The sequence below is a fragment of the Chiroxiphia lanceolata genome, chromosome 1 (genome assembly GCF_009829145.1).
Source record: "Chiroxiphia lanceolata isolate bChiLan1 chromosome 1, bChiLan1.pri, whole genome shotgun sequence".
In the NCBI taxonomy this organism is placed as follows: Eukaryota; Metazoa; Chordata; class Aves; order Passeriformes; family Pipridae; genus Chiroxiphia; species Chiroxiphia lanceolata.
The window spans coordinates 25,729,663-25,748,712 of NC_045637.1; the positions used below are offsets into that span (position 1 = coordinate 25,729,663).

The following is a 19,050-nucleotide window of genomic DNA, read 5'->3' on the forward strand; positions in this document are numbered from 1 at the left end:
GTGGTCTGCTTTTTAAGTGTCTTCTATTTTACACATACTACTGCGAATCTGAGAAAGGGAGTGATTTTGATACTCCGTTCCCTATAGTAAAGGAGAATAATAATGACAAAAGTGTGGGAAGAGGAGGGGGGATTCTCTTGTATGTTCTCATGCACGTTTTGAATTTCTGACTAAATAAACAAACGTAGTCCTGTGGAGTGCAAAATTATGGCTGTTAAAGAATTAATTTGTTTCTGCTTTTGGAGGGAAGCTGATTCAAAATGATGCTTTTTCTTTAATTGTTATCAGCAGAGGAAAGGGTTAACTTTTAACGAAAAAATGAATAATTCAGTGTTTGGCTTATCACTCTGCATTTTAGTTTCTATTCTTTGGTCATCTGGAACTTGGTGTGAAAGGTAGAGTAAAAGGAGTCAGCTGAGGGGAGCCGGGGTTGTGATAATTTGCACACACATCCCTGTCATTGTTCTGCCTGAAGAGACAGGGCTGGGTTCAAGGCCACATGTGCTCCTGTCATCATTCACATTTCTGCTCCAAGTGCAATACAGAGTGTCAGCTCTCCATCTGTCTTTGCCTGGCAAACGCACGCGCCCAGCATCCTGCCTCCAGCTACGCTGCCACAGCCAGTTCTGATGGCCCTCCTCGCTTCTCTCTGTTCATTCCAGAACAGGAGGCACTGAGCCCTAAATAAGCTTGCTTTTAGGAGAGAGCCATTTACAGTGTGGTATATTTTATCCAAGGATGCCTGGTGAGTTGAAATTATTGCAGCTCTTTCGGTTTTAAATGAGGAAATGCTAATTGTTTTTTTGATAGTACATTTTCCCTCTCTCTTTTTTTCCTTTTCTCTTTTAATATAGAGGGTGATTTGCAAGCTGATATGGGTACAGAGCGATCGCGGATGCTAATTCTGTTGTGTATGTGTTTGGGGGAGGGGATTTTGTGCAAGTGAACTGCCAGAGATGATACTTACAGGAGGACTGGATGGTTCAATGAAAAGGGATAGAAATAGCAGAAAGTCACCGGCTTTGTGGGTGCACGTCTCTGCACGGGGAATCATTTTTAGCAAAGAAAAATACAGCTTTGGGCTGGCTTTCCTGACTGTCATCTGCACCTTGAATCTGCAAACATTTGATCGGCAGAGATCATTCACAGCAGTCACCCATTAGCTGAAATTATCTCTGTGAAAAGCTGTTTATGTTGGAGAAGTGAGGGAGATTTATAAAACAAATTATTCGAGCCTTGTCCTAAATCGTAGTCCTTCACTGTCACCAGGCAAATCACTGAAATATGTTGATTCAAAATAAAACAATAAAAAAATATCTGCTGAATTAGAGGAATTGCTGTGGAGCTGGGAGTTGTAATACGTCGGTTTCCTCAGGAAAATATTACCCTTGGATTCTACAATCGCTTGTCTAATTGATAAGTGTTATTGCCAATAAAAACTCTTCTATGCAGGGTGATTTGTCTGATGCCTTTTCTTAGATGCTTGACCACGACTGAGTGGATTGAATTTGGTGTGTTTTGTTTGTGGGGGTTTTTTTCCCCCCCTTTGGTAAGGACTGGAAAAAGCCCTGTGCCTGATTATAACAGCCTCTGTTCTGGATAAAAAAAGAGACGGGACTAGAGATCCTACAGCTGGCTGGTTCTTGTGGATTATTTGGGTAGGACAGGCAGAAGAGGCTACGCTTGATCACAGAGAGTCTGTGCACCTCGCAGATGGTGTTTTGAAACAGTATCTGCCAGTTTGCTGCAGCCACAGTTGCATGTAGGTATTGCCAGTTGTTGGAAGAATGTTTTCCTTTCAGCATTTTTATACACGGTCATACCCTACTGCTGGTATGTTTGCTGATCCTGTGGTTGTAACAAGAAAGTGGTCTCTGTTTGCTCAAAGCACAAGGCTAAGAGGATTTATATGGTTGAAATATGGGCAAATTAATTTGCATAGATAACAACTGAGGGCTGTGAAAGGTCAGTTTAACCCTTTAAACGTCAAATTTGATTTGCATGCATTGCATTCCTGGGAATGTGGTCTTCATTAAAAATACCATGGTAATTCATTAATTAGGAAGACTGTGCATTGTGCATAATTTGAATCCACTGACGTTTTCCTTATGTTTGTATGAAACTCATCTTCTCATGCAGTTTACTATTTCTGTGTTTTATCAAGTTATTTAAAGGTACTAAAATTACACATTCTTACGAGTTTTGATCTTTGTGTGCATTATTTAGGGCTGTTGGCAAACAGTGTTGGAATGCCTAGAGTGGTGGTTTTTGAAAACCTATTAAGCCTTTGGCATTTAAATTACTTAATCTACCTGCTGGTTAAAATTTCATGCATCTTTAATCAAAATGGCATGTGCTACACTCGAGTATGTATACCCTTATCAATACTCGTTAAGCTTTACCATTAAATAAATCTTTAATTTCCAGTATTCTGTTAGAGCAGTAGCAAGGAAGAAGTGTGTTTTAATGTCAGCTCCGAGTGTTAGAAAACCTTGCACTTGGATACAGAGAATACACTAACAGCTGTGACTGGGAGCATGTGCCAGAATGGAGATACTTGAACAGATCTGACACTTGGCTATTTTTGACACCCATCTGCACTTTTTTACTCTCCTCTAGGATGAACTGCCTCTCAATCTGTTCACAGCATATTTTAGCCCTTTAATATTGTGGTGTTGTGTTTTTTCAAATGGGCATTATTAGCCATCTGGGGCAGATTTTGTATTTTAAAAGTAAGCACATTATGTACAGGAGATTAAAAGGATGTGTATTTTTATGTAATCTGATATTATGTCAGTGCCTTTTGTGTATGTGTGAAGTCTTGATTTCAGAAGCATCCCTTTAGTGATTCTGACATCTGAAGTCCTTCTTTTGGGGAAAGAACAGGAAGTAATAAAGACGAGTTCTGGTTTATGTGTGGTGATAACACTTACACAAACTAAATTTGCCCTTCAAAGACAAATTACTGGTACTGTTACAATTGTGACTCGCTGCTCCCCTTCTCACTTCCCTGTCGGGGCAAAGCGACAGCAGCGAGGCTGGCTAATGAAGCACCGCAACAGCCATTCAGACCTCTGCTAAGGCACTGCTGCAACTCTGAGAAAAGTCACTAGAAAGATAATCCCGTTAACATGCAGCTTGCTGTAACCAAGTTAACCATTTTGTCATTCTATCTAGTGAACTCTAGGAAGCGTTTATCTCTAAATAATTGTTCCTGGGGGAACAGTGTTCAAATCTAATACTGTACACCAGTTTCTCTGATTACTGTGAATGTGGTGGTTGGTTTCTTTTTTTTTTAGTATTGTTTATTCCGGACGTTATTTATGAAACATTACAAATCTATCAGTCATTTTATAGTACTTTCAAAGAACAGATGTTGGCCTACAAAATGCTTTATTATTGCCCATGGCAGTATTCAGCATGGTTCCTTAAAAGGACAATCAGTGATCACAGTCATTGTAGCCCAGAAATAATGCTGCTCTTCAGAAGATGGCCTGGTATTAGGTCAGACCACCCTTTCTTTACTTCTGCTCTCCAGATGTGGCTGCAACTTTTTTTTTCTTTTTTTTTTTTAAGTTCATGTTTCAAAAAAAAATGGGTTTGTTTCAAATCTGGTTTTACTTAAGATATTCTCCATCCTGGAGTGCATTCATAAATTGCCCACATATTTTTCTTAGCAGAGAACTTAACTGGCTGTAATTTTTAACACATGGCCACATCATGTGATATTTTCAAAACATTTGCACATAGCTTTAAGAAGGTCCCGGCAGAAATGATCCATCATCTCACAGCCAGCCCATTTCTTAACAGCATATCTGCATTTTCCATTTAGCAGAGCTATATATTATTAGCTTACATTTTGGGTAGTAAAACAGTGTATTGCTGATTGTAAAACATGGACTTTATTATCTGCTGAAAATTGATTTGGCATTTATAGCCACTGTGTACTAGAGTGGCTTTCTGGTTTTAACATTAGTGCTTGCAAGTGATGATTTGTTTAAAGAACAGAAACAAAATTGCCATGGACATAACTGTTAGTGTCCTAGTAACTGAACATTTGGATTATCCACCTGTTTTTTAAATACATGCATCTAAATGCTGTTACACAGCAAAAGTCTCCTAACAGTCCATTAACCAACTTGCTCTGTTTTAAGTTGCAGTTGCTATGCTGTTATATTAGGATAATTCTGTGTCTTACAAAACAAGTTTCCTGCCAAATGGGGAAAATGTGTCTGGAAATACTTAAGTCTAAGTTTTAACCTTGCATCGTTATTCCAATCATCCTGCATAATGACTTTATCTTCTTCAGGATTCAGCTATTGAGTGAAAAGCTCTTTCTCTAAGAGGACTGTGGGTCACTGGGTCTTCAAATACGTATGGTAGGGTTTGGGAGGCGGCATGTGATGACTTGTTTTTCACAGTATTAAAGTTTCTTCGTCTTTTATGGTAGCAATAAATTCCAAAATCTGCATAACATTATTGCTCTTATTTTAAACCCATGGGGCTGTGAACTGCGTCTTGCTACACATGCGTGGAATGTAACTTACACATCATGGAATGCAGATCGTGCTGCAGAAATAGCTTTAATATATATATTTAATCAAGGTCCAAAACACTTTTCCTGTGAAGATTTAGTGCTTTATAAGTCAGACCTTTAGCTGGAGAGGAACGAACAAATCAGTTTCTCAGGACTGGTACTCCTTGGTGTACCTAAGGTGTTTAGAACAGATCACATCTTGATTTGAAGATTTTGGACTCCACACTCACATATTTAAGGGCATGATCGTCATAGCTTGAAAATCAATGTAATGTGTGTCTATGCAATTTAAAAGAAGACTTGAATACTAATTTTGCATAAAATGAAAGGATGTGATGTGCAGTTTAACGTCCCAGATAGAGAATTGATACATCTTAGAGTAGAAGACATGATATCTGGTCCTTTTCAGGACATGTACATAAAGCTGTACCAGTTTTCTGGTTTTTTTGCTTCATCCTTTTTTCTTCCAAATGTTTACATCAAGGATAACTCTACAAAAAATCAGCTGAAACCCCATCTTTCACTACCAGCTCACAGACTAAAACTAAGTGCACAAAACAACTTCTGCTCTTGAAGCAGTAGCTTCCTTCCAAATCCAAAGTGCCATACCCCAACTCTCCTCATTCCAGAGGCATCACTATTACAGATTTAAAGTTTCCCAAGCATGTCAAGTTGCATCTATGCATGCCAAGATCTGCCTCAGTATCGATAGCGTTAAGCAGGCCAGTGCTGAGTTCACATCTATGAATTTTTGGAGTTGAAGTACTTCTGTGTCTGAGCTGTTCACACAGTTGGATCTGGTAGGTAATCTCAGAGGAAGCCCAACATATATTCAGAAATGTTGGTCTCTTCACAAGTGTAGACTTACTTTTTGTTTCCAGAAATGTGTGTAGTGTAAAATGGAGCACAGAGCCAGCAATGCTGAGGCAAGTAGAGATTAAACTGGGAAAACCATAGGGCACAGCAGCGCTTGGATTTTCACTTACACGCAGACACGGTCTAGCCATATTGGCCCACTTGGCAAGACACTTCTTCAGACTCTGCTGTACTAACTCCATGTTCACGCAGTTCCTCTGTGAAGCTGGTGAAGCCCTTGCCATGCTGTACCGTGCTATCTATATTCACTGGCTCAACTCTCCAAGAGTTCAGCCGTCTTCCCACCAAGTTGCATTTTTGCAATGTACATTTGTGCTTTCTGCCTCATGTTCACGAGACTCACCAGACAAAGAACAGGGTCAGTGCAAGTGCTGCTTCCCCCTTGCTACAGTTGATCTTGGGCCACGTTCCCTCCTGACATGTTTTCTGTCAGTTCTCAGGTAGGACAAGAGCGATGGAGATTACTCCTATTCACAGAATAAGATGCTAATTGCCAGTAGCTTTCCCCCTTGCTAAGAGAATACGTTTCAGACCTGAGCTTGAGCAAGCAGAAGAAGGATTTGAATTCATGTGTTTTACATCCAGAGTGAGGCTTCCACTCCAAAGACTTGAATAAATAAATTCAAAGCTTACTTCTTCCATCTCCCGTAGCTGGTCTTACACAAACCAGTTCTACTTGCCAGTCTTCTGAAGGTGAAGATATGGACATCTTTTGTGGAGGAGGCAGTCATGCTGTGGATCCCATGTGTCCAAGTTACTGAGGCTCTTGAGAGGCAGGAGTAAAGCCTCCTGTCTCCAGTATTTTCTGGTTTGTGTGCTGTAGGCAGTTGCTAGTTAAATATAACTAATTTTATATCATCTTTTCTGTCGTGAGTTCTCTACAGCTACCTAATGGGAGGGTGTAGAGAATATGGATGGAGCCAAGCTCTTCTTGAGGTGCATAATGATAAGGATGAGAGGCAAAAGGTACAAATAATGGACCAAGTAGATACCAGGAAAAAAATTCTTCACCATCAGGATGGTCAGACACTGAAATAGTTTGTCCAGAAAAGTAGTGGTATTTACATTATTGAAGATCCTAAGCCCCTGGCAATTTGATCTAAACTACACATGCTTTGCAGCAGAAGCGTGTGGACTGTGTGATCTCCTGAGGTCACTTCAGCCTGCATGATGATTCTTTGTTCTACTGGATCTAAGTGTTCTGGATACCCAGTTTGAGGTGCTTCAGCACCGTGTGCTTTAGGGGAGAGCAGAGCAGTCCATGGCACTGGCTTCTGTGTTGTGTTTCAGGAGAAATTTCAGCAGAGTTGGGCTTCTGGGCACCCAGAGTTACTTACTCTTTGCAGTACTTGTTTGAAACCATTACTTGATCTGTAAGATTACAAATGAACTTTGCGTGGTGGTAGAGGAGCACAATTGTCAGGCTCGGTGCTGTTTGAAAGGGCTGCACCTCCTTCTCCTGGTAGCTCATGGAGCTGTACTTCCACATACCAGAGCTGAATTTATTTCTTTTGTGCTGTTGCTATTTTTATTTTTTCTCTACTAGTAATTTCTTGTTTATTGCCAGTTATAGGCAGAGTGTGAAGAAAGAGCCTCATTGTGAGCTTTAATTGCAAAACAACTTGATACAATAAGTTGCTGGAGACCTTGGGATTTGAGAGGACGCTCTTCAACTGGAGGTTCACAGACGTTAGTTTTGTCCCTGTGCTGCAGCACACCACCTGTTAGTAATGTTCTTGCAGCTGGTTTAAAGCTGTAGTGTCAAAAGAGACACTGAAACAATCCAACTTCTAAAAATCTCCTGCCCAAATTCTTATGGCGTGAAGCTACAGCCTTACTTGAGCTTTTCCATGATATTGCGTAATTAGTTGTACATTTATTTCTGCTTCTTCTTTCTCTTGGGATCTGGCAATCTTGTGAAATTTTCATGAGGAATAATTACCTGGTAGGACTCACACATCTGAATTAATTTAAATTATCCAGCCAGCTATTTAGGTATTAATGTGGATAAATATTCTGGAGCTATGCCTGCAACTTAACTGTGCTTGTAAATGGGCACATAGTGGAAGTCTAAGGTGGCAGGAAATCTTTCTGAAGTTCAAAAGGAAATACCATCAGCAGTGGACACAGTTATTAAGAGTACTGCTCATATGGTTCTCATTCATTATGGACATCCCTTTGGAAGCAGACTGTAACAAGCTCTGCTGCATTTTTGCATGTCGACAATACTGAGCTGACAAAGACCAAAAGAAGTGTGGAAATAGAAGAGCGAAAGGAATTGGTATTGATTACCTCTTGGAGGAGATGCTGAAGATTAAGGAAGAAAAATGTATTTTGGTAACCCTTCAAGCGTACTGCAAATTCATGCTGATATGCTGTAGAGTCAAGCTGGTATCATTCTTGGTTAAAGAAAGGGGGTTGCTGTAATGAACTGAGATTTGAGGGAGTGGGATTTTAATATGCTTAATTAACTGCAGTGAAGTTCGAAATGATGATTCAAGAAGCAGGGATATGTTTTACCTTTTGAAGTCCATTGCCCTTTCCAGCTTATCAATACATCTCTTCTGGGGCTTAAGGCACTACTCTGTCTTCTGTAAGACATTTGGAAAGCATCTCTAAAATTTGACTTGTTACCCTTTCAGTTCTAATGCTTAATTAGAATTTTCTTTATGTACTTATAATCCTCCAAGGCTTGGGAGCCTTCCTGTGCATCTCCAGTGCAGATTCTTATAGTTCTCCCTTTCTCTGTGATTCTTTCTAGCAATGCTGGGTTCACTGTCTTACTGTCCTCCTGTTTTGAAACCACATCCTGCTAAAGGAATAATCTCCGCATTTAGTGATACAGGGCCGTTCCCCTTCTTTCAGATCTCTCCTTAGTATGTGTTTTGTGAGTCATGAAGCACACATGACTCAAATAGTTTTTCTGCCGCAAGATTACAGTTCGGAAAATGTGTGCACTCGCTTCATAGGAAAATGCAGCCATAATGTGATTCTTGCTTCTGAACTGTACATTCCAAATATATTCTGGTGGCTCTTTTAAGCCAGAGCAATAACCATGTGTACATAGCCCTGAATTGTCATTGTAGTGGTTTTATAATCCGGATGAATGCCATCTAGATAGACTTTCCTGTATGTGACTTCCCCATATAATTCCTTGGATTTTTAAAAGAATCTTTTTTAAAGGATTTTGCACCTCGCAAAGCACCATCCACATCTTTCGTGGTTAGCAAATACAAATTAACATTTATTGTTTTAATTTTATTTTTCCAGTCCATTTCACCACATAATTGTCGATTGCGTAATTATATCTGCTAAATTTGCACACACTTATTTGTATTCTATTTAGGAGAAATTTGTCTAACTGAAATTTAGAAGGGGTCATTTTCTGTGACAGTGTTAGTGTTTCTTATAGCTGCTTTTCTTTGGCTGGAACTGTACTAAATACACTGCTTTTGACATTTTAGACTATAAACACACTGCAATGTACAAAAATGGTCTGTAAAAAACAGGGATATGCAATAATCTCATTGAGAAAGAATTGGGATTTCTATCAGTTTTGAAAGTGAAATCTTGAGTGAAACATCGGGACCTTGAGAGTTACTAACACAGTAAAGAAAGCAGAAAGATGCTCTTTAAAGTAACTGTGGTTATGTCTGTAAAAGAGTATAATCAGATATCCAGTGAGGTCAGATGGCACTGTCATTTAATAGCTTTGAAAATCATCAGTTTTCTTCTTGGAAACTAGTTTGCAGCAGTTTACTGTGTCTTTGGGCTTGATGTTTTTAGTTTTCATTTCTCCACTGGCAGAGGAAGGACAACTCAGTTTCTAGAGTTCAAGTGGTCCACATTGGTTGAGTTCACACTTCCATGGCACTGTAGGAACTCCTCGCTCTAGGATCCCAAAAGAGAGCTTCTGTCGATCTCATACATATTAGATTTTGGAAGTAATTTAAATTACTTCATTAAAATCAATATTTGATTATTTTACACAGAGATCAGCATTTCACTGCATTTTATCTTCAGAAACAAAAGCAGTCTTTTGCATTTTTAAAGGAGATCTGTGCAGTAACAAATATATATTTTACTTTTATGAATTTCTAATAGTCAATATGAGCACTTCATTGTCCCCTTGCAAATAGAGAAGTGAGATGGTGGCCTCTCTGGGAATACTATTTGTGTTTCTCATGTTAAATTTTTAACATATTTTGAAGAATGCTTATCTATTGTTGTTAATTTACTTACATCTCTCTTTACATTATTCTCTAGTTGGAAAAGCGAATATGTCTTTGGGTTTTCTATATTTATTAAGTGAGGCTGCTGCACAAGAGATGAATCTGTGCATGAAACTTTGACGGAGAGCTTGGTATGAAAGCAGAGTCTACAGAGCATGCCTAGCAAATTCTCTGCTGGGAAAGCTGGTGTAACAGTCTTTTCTTTGCCCTCTTCAGACTCCTCTGCATAGACGGAACCGCATCTTGGGTTGGATTTGCATGGTTGCTTCTCAGTTGACCCGCCAGTCTTCTGCCTGTGGCATGTCAATTGATAGAGTAGTAATTTCCAATTCCTTTCATTTTTAGGAAGGAAAGTAATGGTATTTAATCTCCAGAGACCAGCAGAAACAGAATCCTTTCATTTACGCTGCCTTAAAGGTTTTGATTCAGACTGCTCTCAAGAGTCTGTAAAAGCTCCAAAGATAAAAATACTACCTAAATTTCAGGTATCGACCTGCATCTCTCTGTAGAGTTGCAAGAGAAATGATACACTCTTTCCTTAGTTAACTTCTGTGTTTTCTCAGAAAGAGCTTTGTGGATGCTGCGAAATAACTTGCTTTTTCTTGAAGGAATATAGAAAATCATCATGCCTTGATTTCATCCTGACAGCAGCAGATATGATTGCATGGTTTTGTCTGGGACATTGGTTCAAGACAGTCTTGAAATAATGAGTGTCTATTGCTTAATCACCAGGAATGTTAAATAGTTTTGTCACAAGTGTTTTTCTTTTTGGAGCCTGTAAGTGTTTTCGCTGTCTTGCCACACTAGATATAGAATAGATGCCTTGATGAATTACCCAATGGGGATTCTGCTGCAGAAATTGATGCTTACTGAATCAAAATCAAAGCCTTTTTTTTTTTTTTTCTCCTTTAGTCATTACAGTAAAACTGCTGGGTTTTAAGTATGTCTGCTTACCAGTCTGGATGTGTGCACATTGTTGCATGCAATTGCTGGCTTTCGGACAGCTTTTTGCCACAAAATAATATGATGATGCAGATGTTCTGATGCTGATTTTTAAAACAGCTGATTGTGGATCTGATGCTGAAAGCTGATCAGGAACTAGTATATATCATCTTGTGATCCAGACTGGTTCCTTTGGGAGTCAGCTCTACTGTTTCAGTGTGTTGTAATTAAATTGAGTGCTGTTAAGGTGTCAGAAATTACTTTATAAGGCAGGATAATGGACTTAAATAGACTTATTTGCACAATGCAAATCATAATCTAGCAAATTACACTTAAAGGCTGTGTATTAAGAAACAAAAAAACCCCCAATATTCAATAGGAAGAGAAAAAAGAAAAAAATTGTTCTCATTTCTGAGTCAGTCCCTAAGATATCCTTGCATTAAAGTCTATCTGATCGTAACAGATGCTAGAATAATGCCTATTATTTGTGAAAAATAGTCATAACATGCTCTGTTTGAAAGGAAAAGGTAACTGTTTTTTATTTTAGTTAGGATTGGATGTGTGGTGGGAAATCCCTGTCAACTAGACCTTTAATGGTCTATGCATTCAAGAGATAACTTCTGTATCTAGCTCTTATCAGGTTTTGAGCAATGTTAATTCTCAGAAAAGTTTGTGTGAGTTGTGAATATTCAGCATCTTGTAGAATTAGACTGTATTTATGAGAAGGTTAATGTTATTAGGAAAATAATAGATTTACATGCATAGCTGTTTGTAAATCAGCAGGTAGTTTCTAAAATACCAGAAATTAGCAAAATGTTTAGTGATGTGGCTTCTCTCTGAAAAACAAACCTGTTTAAAAATACTTGAACATTGAAACTTCAAATGTTTAAAGCTGATTTCTTTGTCTTCAGCCATCTCAGGTCTTTCTTAATTGTGTTTGAATTCACAGACTCTTACTTTTCAGTCTTGAGGATCTTATTTTGCATTTTGAAGGGCCCAGTAAAAGGAAAAGAAAAAGCAAATAATTTTCTTGCAAACCATATGTTTCAATAGGAGGCATATTTCTATGAATAGATAGGAAAAATTCAGATGATACCAGGAAACATGTGCTTTAATTTTCTCTGTGTATGCACGTATTTTCTTACAGAATACTAGATTACATTTTTCTTCAGTCATATAAAACCTGCTTGAGACTGAATCAATAAATGATGCAAAGCAATATTAAAAATTCTGCATGTCTTTAGAATCATACATACTGTTCCAAGAAAATTGTTAGCCATAAAAGCCAAGGAATGTCATTAGAATAATATATATTTAAAAAAATCAAAATCATGTGATCTAATTTTCCTGTGTTCCATTTTCACACTCTGATTTAAAATTAAACCCTTCCCCTACTCTATAAATGGCTGTTGAACTGTGTACATCTCCTCTGAAAAGGTTTCCAGTGTGGTGAAAAAAGAAATTATATTCAAAGATCTTTAATCCAGTTTCCTCTGGTTTATTTGCATCTTTGCTGCTGCCTCCCAATTCTTCATTCACCAGTAGTACTGAGGGGCAAATTTGTGCTGCACTGCTTATATATAATTTAAAACTATTGTTTCTAGCTTTAAACCCAAAGTCTTTCTTCATCTATCATTTATCTCATGATGTTATCTTTTGTACTCGATACCCTTCAGTAAGCACAGCCTGACACGTCTTGTGGCCTTTACCTTCTGCGATAAAAAAGATTGAAAAGAAGCTTGGCACCACCTGGTGAAGATGAGGCAACCCTGGAGAACTGTGCTTTGGGAGCAGGTGACTGATGCTAAGAAATGTGCCAGTCTGGGGACACAGCTGAGGGGTTGTAGTAGGGAAGGGGGAGGGGAGGGGAAGAAAAAAAAGAGCAGGAACATTAATACATCTTCCTGAGGTTTGATGGGACATATACTGCCTACTGTTCCATCTGGTGCTTATGATAGCATGGCATATTAGCATGCTGCAAGTTCATAATGTATTCAGGGCGAGAAAACACCACTTGCATACCAATTGAGGCGTCCTCTTTCTCGGAGCTGCCTTTGAATTTCAATGATGTTTATGCCTTCTAAGCCATGACTGAACTGAGCATTTCCGCTTGTGGAGAAATAACAGCAGTGAGGGACTCTGGCTCGTGTGGCTTTTCTTTCCTCTCTCTTTATTTTCCCCCTCCTTTTCTTAGTTCTTTTCTTCCTGCTCTCTCCTTCCAATTTGTTTTGTTTGGGGAAGCTTGAAGATGGCTTGAGGTTTTTGGACTAGCTAATTACAGAGCTTCTGTTAATATTACATTAACTTCTTTTTAAGGTTGTAGTCTATTGTCTTTTTGCTTATCTCAAAATGCTTAAATGTACTTTTATGATGATGAAATTACTCTAAAAGCAGTGTCATGAAGCATTTAGAAAATAGCACATTGAAATTCTGCTTTATATTCAGATTTCCTGTATTGCTAAATCAAAGAACAAACAATACCCTGAATTCCACATTTCATGGTAAATTATTTGTACCCCGCAGCTTGAAAGACTTGATTTTAACTTCAAGAGTGCTACATAATAGGATAAGTATCTGAAGTTGAGTAGGTATGTAAGTCTTTGTAGGATTGAGGTCTTTTTGTCAATTCCTTGCAGGAAATGTACTGATAAGTTCGTTTTATTTCTCCCTACCCTGTCCTCTTTGAAACTCTGCTGAGATTGACACTTGACTGGAGACAATCTCAAAACTGTGCCATAGACACTCTCGACTGCACATTTTGTTTCTGAACTTGTCTAAGATTGTGATCTCTTTATGGCTCAGTGCTGTGAATCGCTCTGCAGCCCTCTTTCCAGCGGGTTTTCAAAGTGTGAAGTTTACACACAGGGTAGGATATTTGATGTGGGATTTTCAAGTGTCTGGAGTAATACATGAGTACGTGTCTCATTGGCTTTGTTGATGACTGATCTTCTAAACTGCTTCACGTGTTTTGAAAGACCTACCCCAAAAATGGAGACTAGACTTGCTGCTTGTCGTGGTTTAACCCCATCTGGCAATTAAATCTCACACAGCTGCTTGCTCACTCCCTACCAGCAAGTTGGGGGGAAGAGAACTGGAAGGGTAAAAGTGAGAAAATTCGTGAGTTGAGGCAAGAACAGTTTAATAACTGAAATAAAATAGTCGTAGTAATTGCGATAATAACAGTAACAACAACAACAACAACAACAATAATAATAATAATAATAGTGGTTAATTGTAATGAAAAGTAAAATAGCAAAGAGAAAGAAATAAAACCCAAGAAAGTCAAGTGATACAACTGCTCACCACCGACTGATGCCCAGCCAAGTCCCCATGCTGAAGCCTCCCAGCCAAGCTTCCTCTCTGTTTTATTGCTGAGCATGACATCACATGGTGTGGGATGTCTCTTGGGTCAGTTGGGGTCAGCTGTCCCAGCTGTGTCCCCTCCCAACTCCTTGTGCACCCTCAGCCTGTTTGCTGGTGGGTAGGGTGAGAAACAGAAAAGGCATTGACTCTGTGTAAGCCCTGCTCAGCTACTGCTAAAACATCCCTATGTTACCAACACTGTCTCCAGCACAAATCCAAAACGCAGCCCTGCACTATCTGCTATGAAGAAAATTAGCATACCCCAGCCAAAACTGGCACACTGCTTGAAGAAGGAAGAATATTAAAACATCATCTCTAATACAGACCCACTTAATGCATTTGGTATCTAGTCCTCTACCTGCCTAGCTGGACTCTTTCAGCTGCCCAGAACCAACTGTGGTTTGAGGCTTTAGCTTAATCTTAAAAGCATATGACTGTCATGCTAATATAACTTTAATAAAAATGTATTCGGTAGCACTTTGAACTCCTTCACTCTAATTTAGTATTAATCCACTTGATTACTAGAAAAGAAAAGATCTTGCTCTAGTTATGATCCGTTCTTTCAAATACATCCAGCCGTGACTTTTATAAATATGTATTTGCAGACAGTCATTTAGCTACTCTTGCACAGATAAGAAACGAAAAAATGCATTACTCATCTTGACAAAGAATAAATTGACTTCTTTTTGTTCACTATCTGAATATCTGTTGTCTGATGGCTTAAGAACATTCCTTGTTTATTGATAGTGCATTTAAACCTAGGTATTAATGCTTTGGCTTAAATGGTAATTATTTTTTTTCCTTAATACATTCAGGAAGGCTAATGTTTCTGAATAGGAATGTGGAGGAGGTAGCGTGGGTAATTCAAGCAAGTTTAGTCAGCACTTACAAGATTCTTGAAATGTTTCTTGATGTCCTACAGAACTGTTAACATCTGCACGGCTTGTGAGAAGAGCCACATTTATTGCAGCTGTATGCTAGCTATAATGCAAAAGAAAAGGGGGGGATCAGAGTTAAGAATGAAGCAGCTGGCTTTTGGTACAGAGATTTGTAATTTTACTCTCATTACAGACTAACAGTAAACTCTACTTGGACTCTTTTGAATCAGCTTCTTTGAGATGGCAGGTTGAAGGCTTGGGAGTTTAGCTGTCAGTAGATGCAGTCCAACAAAATACACACAGTTTTCAAAGAAAAGAAAACAAAGCTTTTAGATAAATAATCACAAGTGAAGTTCAGCCTTTCAAGGAGCTGTTTGTTCCAGTATGACATAACATGATGTAGAGCATGTATTTAACGTTTACATTTGAGATGGTTTAAAAAAAAAAGAGAACGGGAAATTGTTTTAAATAATAAGAAAAAGAAACAGAAGAAGTGGGGGAGCAATAGATAGAAGGCTGATGATTCCCTGCAGAACCAATGGGGCCCTGCAGTTTCTTGTCCCTGTTCTTGCAAGGGTTTGGGATTGCTGGAGGAAAGGAAAGGTGTGTTGAGAGACTCCTGAGATCCTGGGCCTGACTGAACAGTGTAATAATACCTCTCTGGGTTTGTTTTATCTCTTCTCTCTTTTTGTGCTAGAAGAGAAAGTGAGAGAAGAGCTATCAGTATAGAAATCTCATTTTCAATTTTGCTCCTTCCTGTAAAAAACATGACATACAGATTTCCAAAAGCAGGATTTTTTTGTCCAAGTTTGGTACCCTCCTTGCCCATTTCTTTCTCAGTCATTAAGACAGATTTAAACCCAAGCTATGTCAATATTTGTTAGTTGTCACAATCTTTGTCTAGTTTCAGCTAAGATCGAAGATTTTTATATTTTCATTTTCTTATTTATCTATTTGATATTAATGAAAACTGATATTTCTTTTGTTTCTTCTGGTTAATGTAGCTTGGTATGCTTCCTCTAACCTTTTTACCCTGCACATTTTAAGTGAAGCTATTCTGGTTTTGCTCAGTTAATTTCTTTACAACATGACCAAGCCATTCACAGTGGGAGTGCCAGGGTCTGTATCTGCCTCTCCTGCTGTTTCTTAACAACCTCAGCAACTGGGGAAGCTGCACATCTCTGCTCCTGTTCTTTATTGCTCTCCTTAAATGGTGCTTCTGAATAATTTTCTGATATTTTCTATTGCTTGTTCACTTATAGCAATAGCACAAACAGCTACCCATTAAGAAACAGGGCCAAGAAGGATCATTGAGATGAAGAGCATCCTGTTGTTGCAATAACTCTTTTAAGGAGTTTGTTGGGGTGTCTTTATCTACCCACACCTTTTTGCTGTCCATACTTGATCTATAGCAGATGTCCACTCTGATGGCATTCTATGATTTTAATCTATTCCGTCTAACCTTAGACTTTTCACTGTTACACTCATCATTATTTAATTATAGCATGGGGCATTGTAGGAACTCTAACATATAATTGCTACCTCCTTTCCATTCTCCTGACATAGGCAAAGAGCACAGGCAAAACTGAATTTTTTAACACTTCATGTGTGGAAATGACTGCATTTGATTCATCAGTGTTTGCCACCTCATATCTTCTAGTTTCTGAAAGTTTATTTCCAGTTGGTGTTTTGAAAACACATTTTATCTTAATTTTGTGCAGATTGTTGGTACTGAACAGAATTATGTGCAAGCTGCAGTAGCTCTGTAAGTCAGGGCTCATAATCACCTTTGGAAATGACCTGCTAAATTTCTAATAAGTCATTTGTATGCACAGTTACTGAGGCTACTTGCTCTGTTGCAATAATTATGAAACAGATAATGGATGGGAACTCATTTCAGGACAGTTATTCTTGTTAACTGTTTAGTATTTAATCCAAGTATGCTGTTTTCTCATTTTTTAGTTTTACTTTCATAATTTTGGAGTTTGCTGGGGATAGCTGTTGCAGTTAAGCAGTTCTTAATTTCTTCATATCCAAGCAGTTTAAAGCCTACCAGACAACTACTGATGTATTTCACATCTTCTGTTCCAAGGGAAGACCATAAAGAAACACGTTCTCACAAGAGATCCCAGTGCAGTCACTATCTCTTTATGTGTTTTGAATTGTCTCTGCCCTTGGGGTTTAGCTTTCTTAACACATATGTGGGTGCTGGAATAATGTTTATAAAGATCTGTGTGAGCCACCCTAGTGTTTTTTTCCCTTTATTTCTTCCCTGCTTGCCATTTGATATCTCTGACTAATTATAGATGTGAAGAAAATACCAGGTTTTGTTCGGTTCTCAGTGTTTTGGTGCAAAAAAGAAATGGTGTTAAATTTTGACAGGGTATTTTCAAGTTCATGCATCATCGTGTGGCTGTAGTTGTGAGAGCACAATCCGGGTTCCTGTGACTGGATATAATGTGCAGTTGTAGGCATGACACTGCCTGTTGTGCTGCCTGCTGCAGTTCCACTTTCTCCAAAACAGGGTTAGGTGTGGGGGGAGGTGTAAGTTGGGGAGGCGTGGGGAACATCTAACTAGTTTGACTAGGGTAGAGAGGTGATGATAGGAGGCACTGAAAAAGGTCTTCTGTTGCAACTAGTGCTGCCTGTTTGCTCTTTTGAGAAAGAAATGGTTATAGCTGAATTTTAGAGAGAAATACTTAATGCTATGTTTGGTGTTGTGCGAACGGAATAGTTCATACTGATTGTGTGCGTACACACGCGGTATCATAGGCTTTCCTTCCTGTATTGAATGGCTGAAGATATTGGAAAGAACTTTTCTTAAAGCATCTCCTCTTGGCTTTCTGAGTACCTTGCCATTTGTTTTGAATTTTCCGTCTGGGAAGGGAGTTTTTCCCTGTGCCGCCGCACAGTGTCGGCTCCCTCTAGTGGTGTCACGCTCACCTGTAGACGTTCCCGGGCGGCGCCGCGCTCTGCCCGTGGTCCCGGTGCTCCAGCGGGGCATCCCGGGGCCGCCGCGTCCCCGCGGGCAGAGCCCGCCTTGCCGCCCCCCTCAGATACCCTCTACCCCGCCGCAGGGTTTCCATCCTTCCCGGGAATCTTCTTCTCTTTCTCATAAAAATGGCCTCTCTCCTGGTTAATGCATTTCTCAGGAACACAAAATGTATGTACCCAAGTAGACCCAGAGGCAAATGTTGGGGGTGTTTTCACAGCACAGAGAGAGTTAAATCTGCGTTTCATAAGATTTTTTTTTCACGTACAAGAAAACTTGCCATACAAAACCAAGTAAGTAAACCTTGATCACATATGTGTGTGCATGTGCATGTGCATATATGCACACATGCATATACAGAAGTAAACCGCGGAAGCTGCACTGATCCACAAAGGTCAATATTAAATTGCTGTGTTGGAGTAATGGCTTAGCTGGCTTGATGAATAAAGGTTCTATAAGTATAAAAACCTTTTAAATGTATTTATTTGGGAAACACCTCAAAACATTTAATTTGAATCTTCTGGGCTTGAAATGAAGCGTGTTTTGTACAAGTGTCAAGCATGTCAGGCATGGCAATGCTATGACACCTGAAATAGTTTTAAAATTTTGCTTATATTTTCTGTGGGTTCTGTAATAATTGCTGATTTTTCTTTCAATTCAGGCTTCAGCTGGGTGATTTTTTTTGGTGATCTGATATTTAAAATTCAAAAGATAGGGAAGATACTTTGAAGGAAGGAAGTTTTAGGCTTTACTGTGCAAGACTAAGACTGCTGTGATGCTTTAAGGTCTAGAAGTGCTTTGTGTAATTGTATGCCCTGTGAGTGGTCTCATTAGTTTACCTACAGCTGTTTTCAGTGTCTGTAGTTAAGCGCATATTCCTGAGTGTTTCTGGGGCTGGAGTCTCCCTGCAAGGCTAACCCAGCATGTCTCTTCCTGGGTGAGATCACCTGATTTCTATGCCAATGTGAATTTGTGTGAATTTGCCAGCTTTGGAAGGGGTTTTAATCTGGTTTCACTTTTGTTAGTCTTACACAACATGCACATATTCCTTCCTTTCCCTCTTCCTTTACACATTTATATTATTTCATATTCACATTTAAGTATGCATGTGATATATTAGGCCAGATGATTCAAAATACCCTTTTGGTTTTGCTAATGGTAGCATTTGTTTTGCTTTTGAGCTTATTTGTCAATGAGTAGTATTGCCTCACCTAAGAAAGTATTTGGGTC

The 19,050-nt window shown here is 39.0% G+C and overlaps 1 protein-coding gene across 7 annotated transcripts in view; it reads left to right on the forward strand.

Annotated features, from left to right (window-relative positions):
- RUNX1T1 (RUNX1 partner transcriptional co-repressor 1) overlaps positions 1-19,050 on the forward strand; it is a 112,191-nt gene that overhangs the window by 34,109 nt on the left and 59,032 nt on the right. The window contains exon 1 of one of the 7 annotated variants that reach the window (XM_032696255.1): positions 622-745. The exons of the other annotated variants lie outside the window; for them this stretch is intronic. Within the exon in view, the coding sequence (XP_032552146.1) occupies positions 739-745 (7 nt within the window). The 5' untranslated portion in view covers positions 622-738. Of the gene's footprint in view, positions 1-621; positions 746-19,050 lie in introns of those variants that run through there. 7 annotated transcript variants of the gene reach the window in all.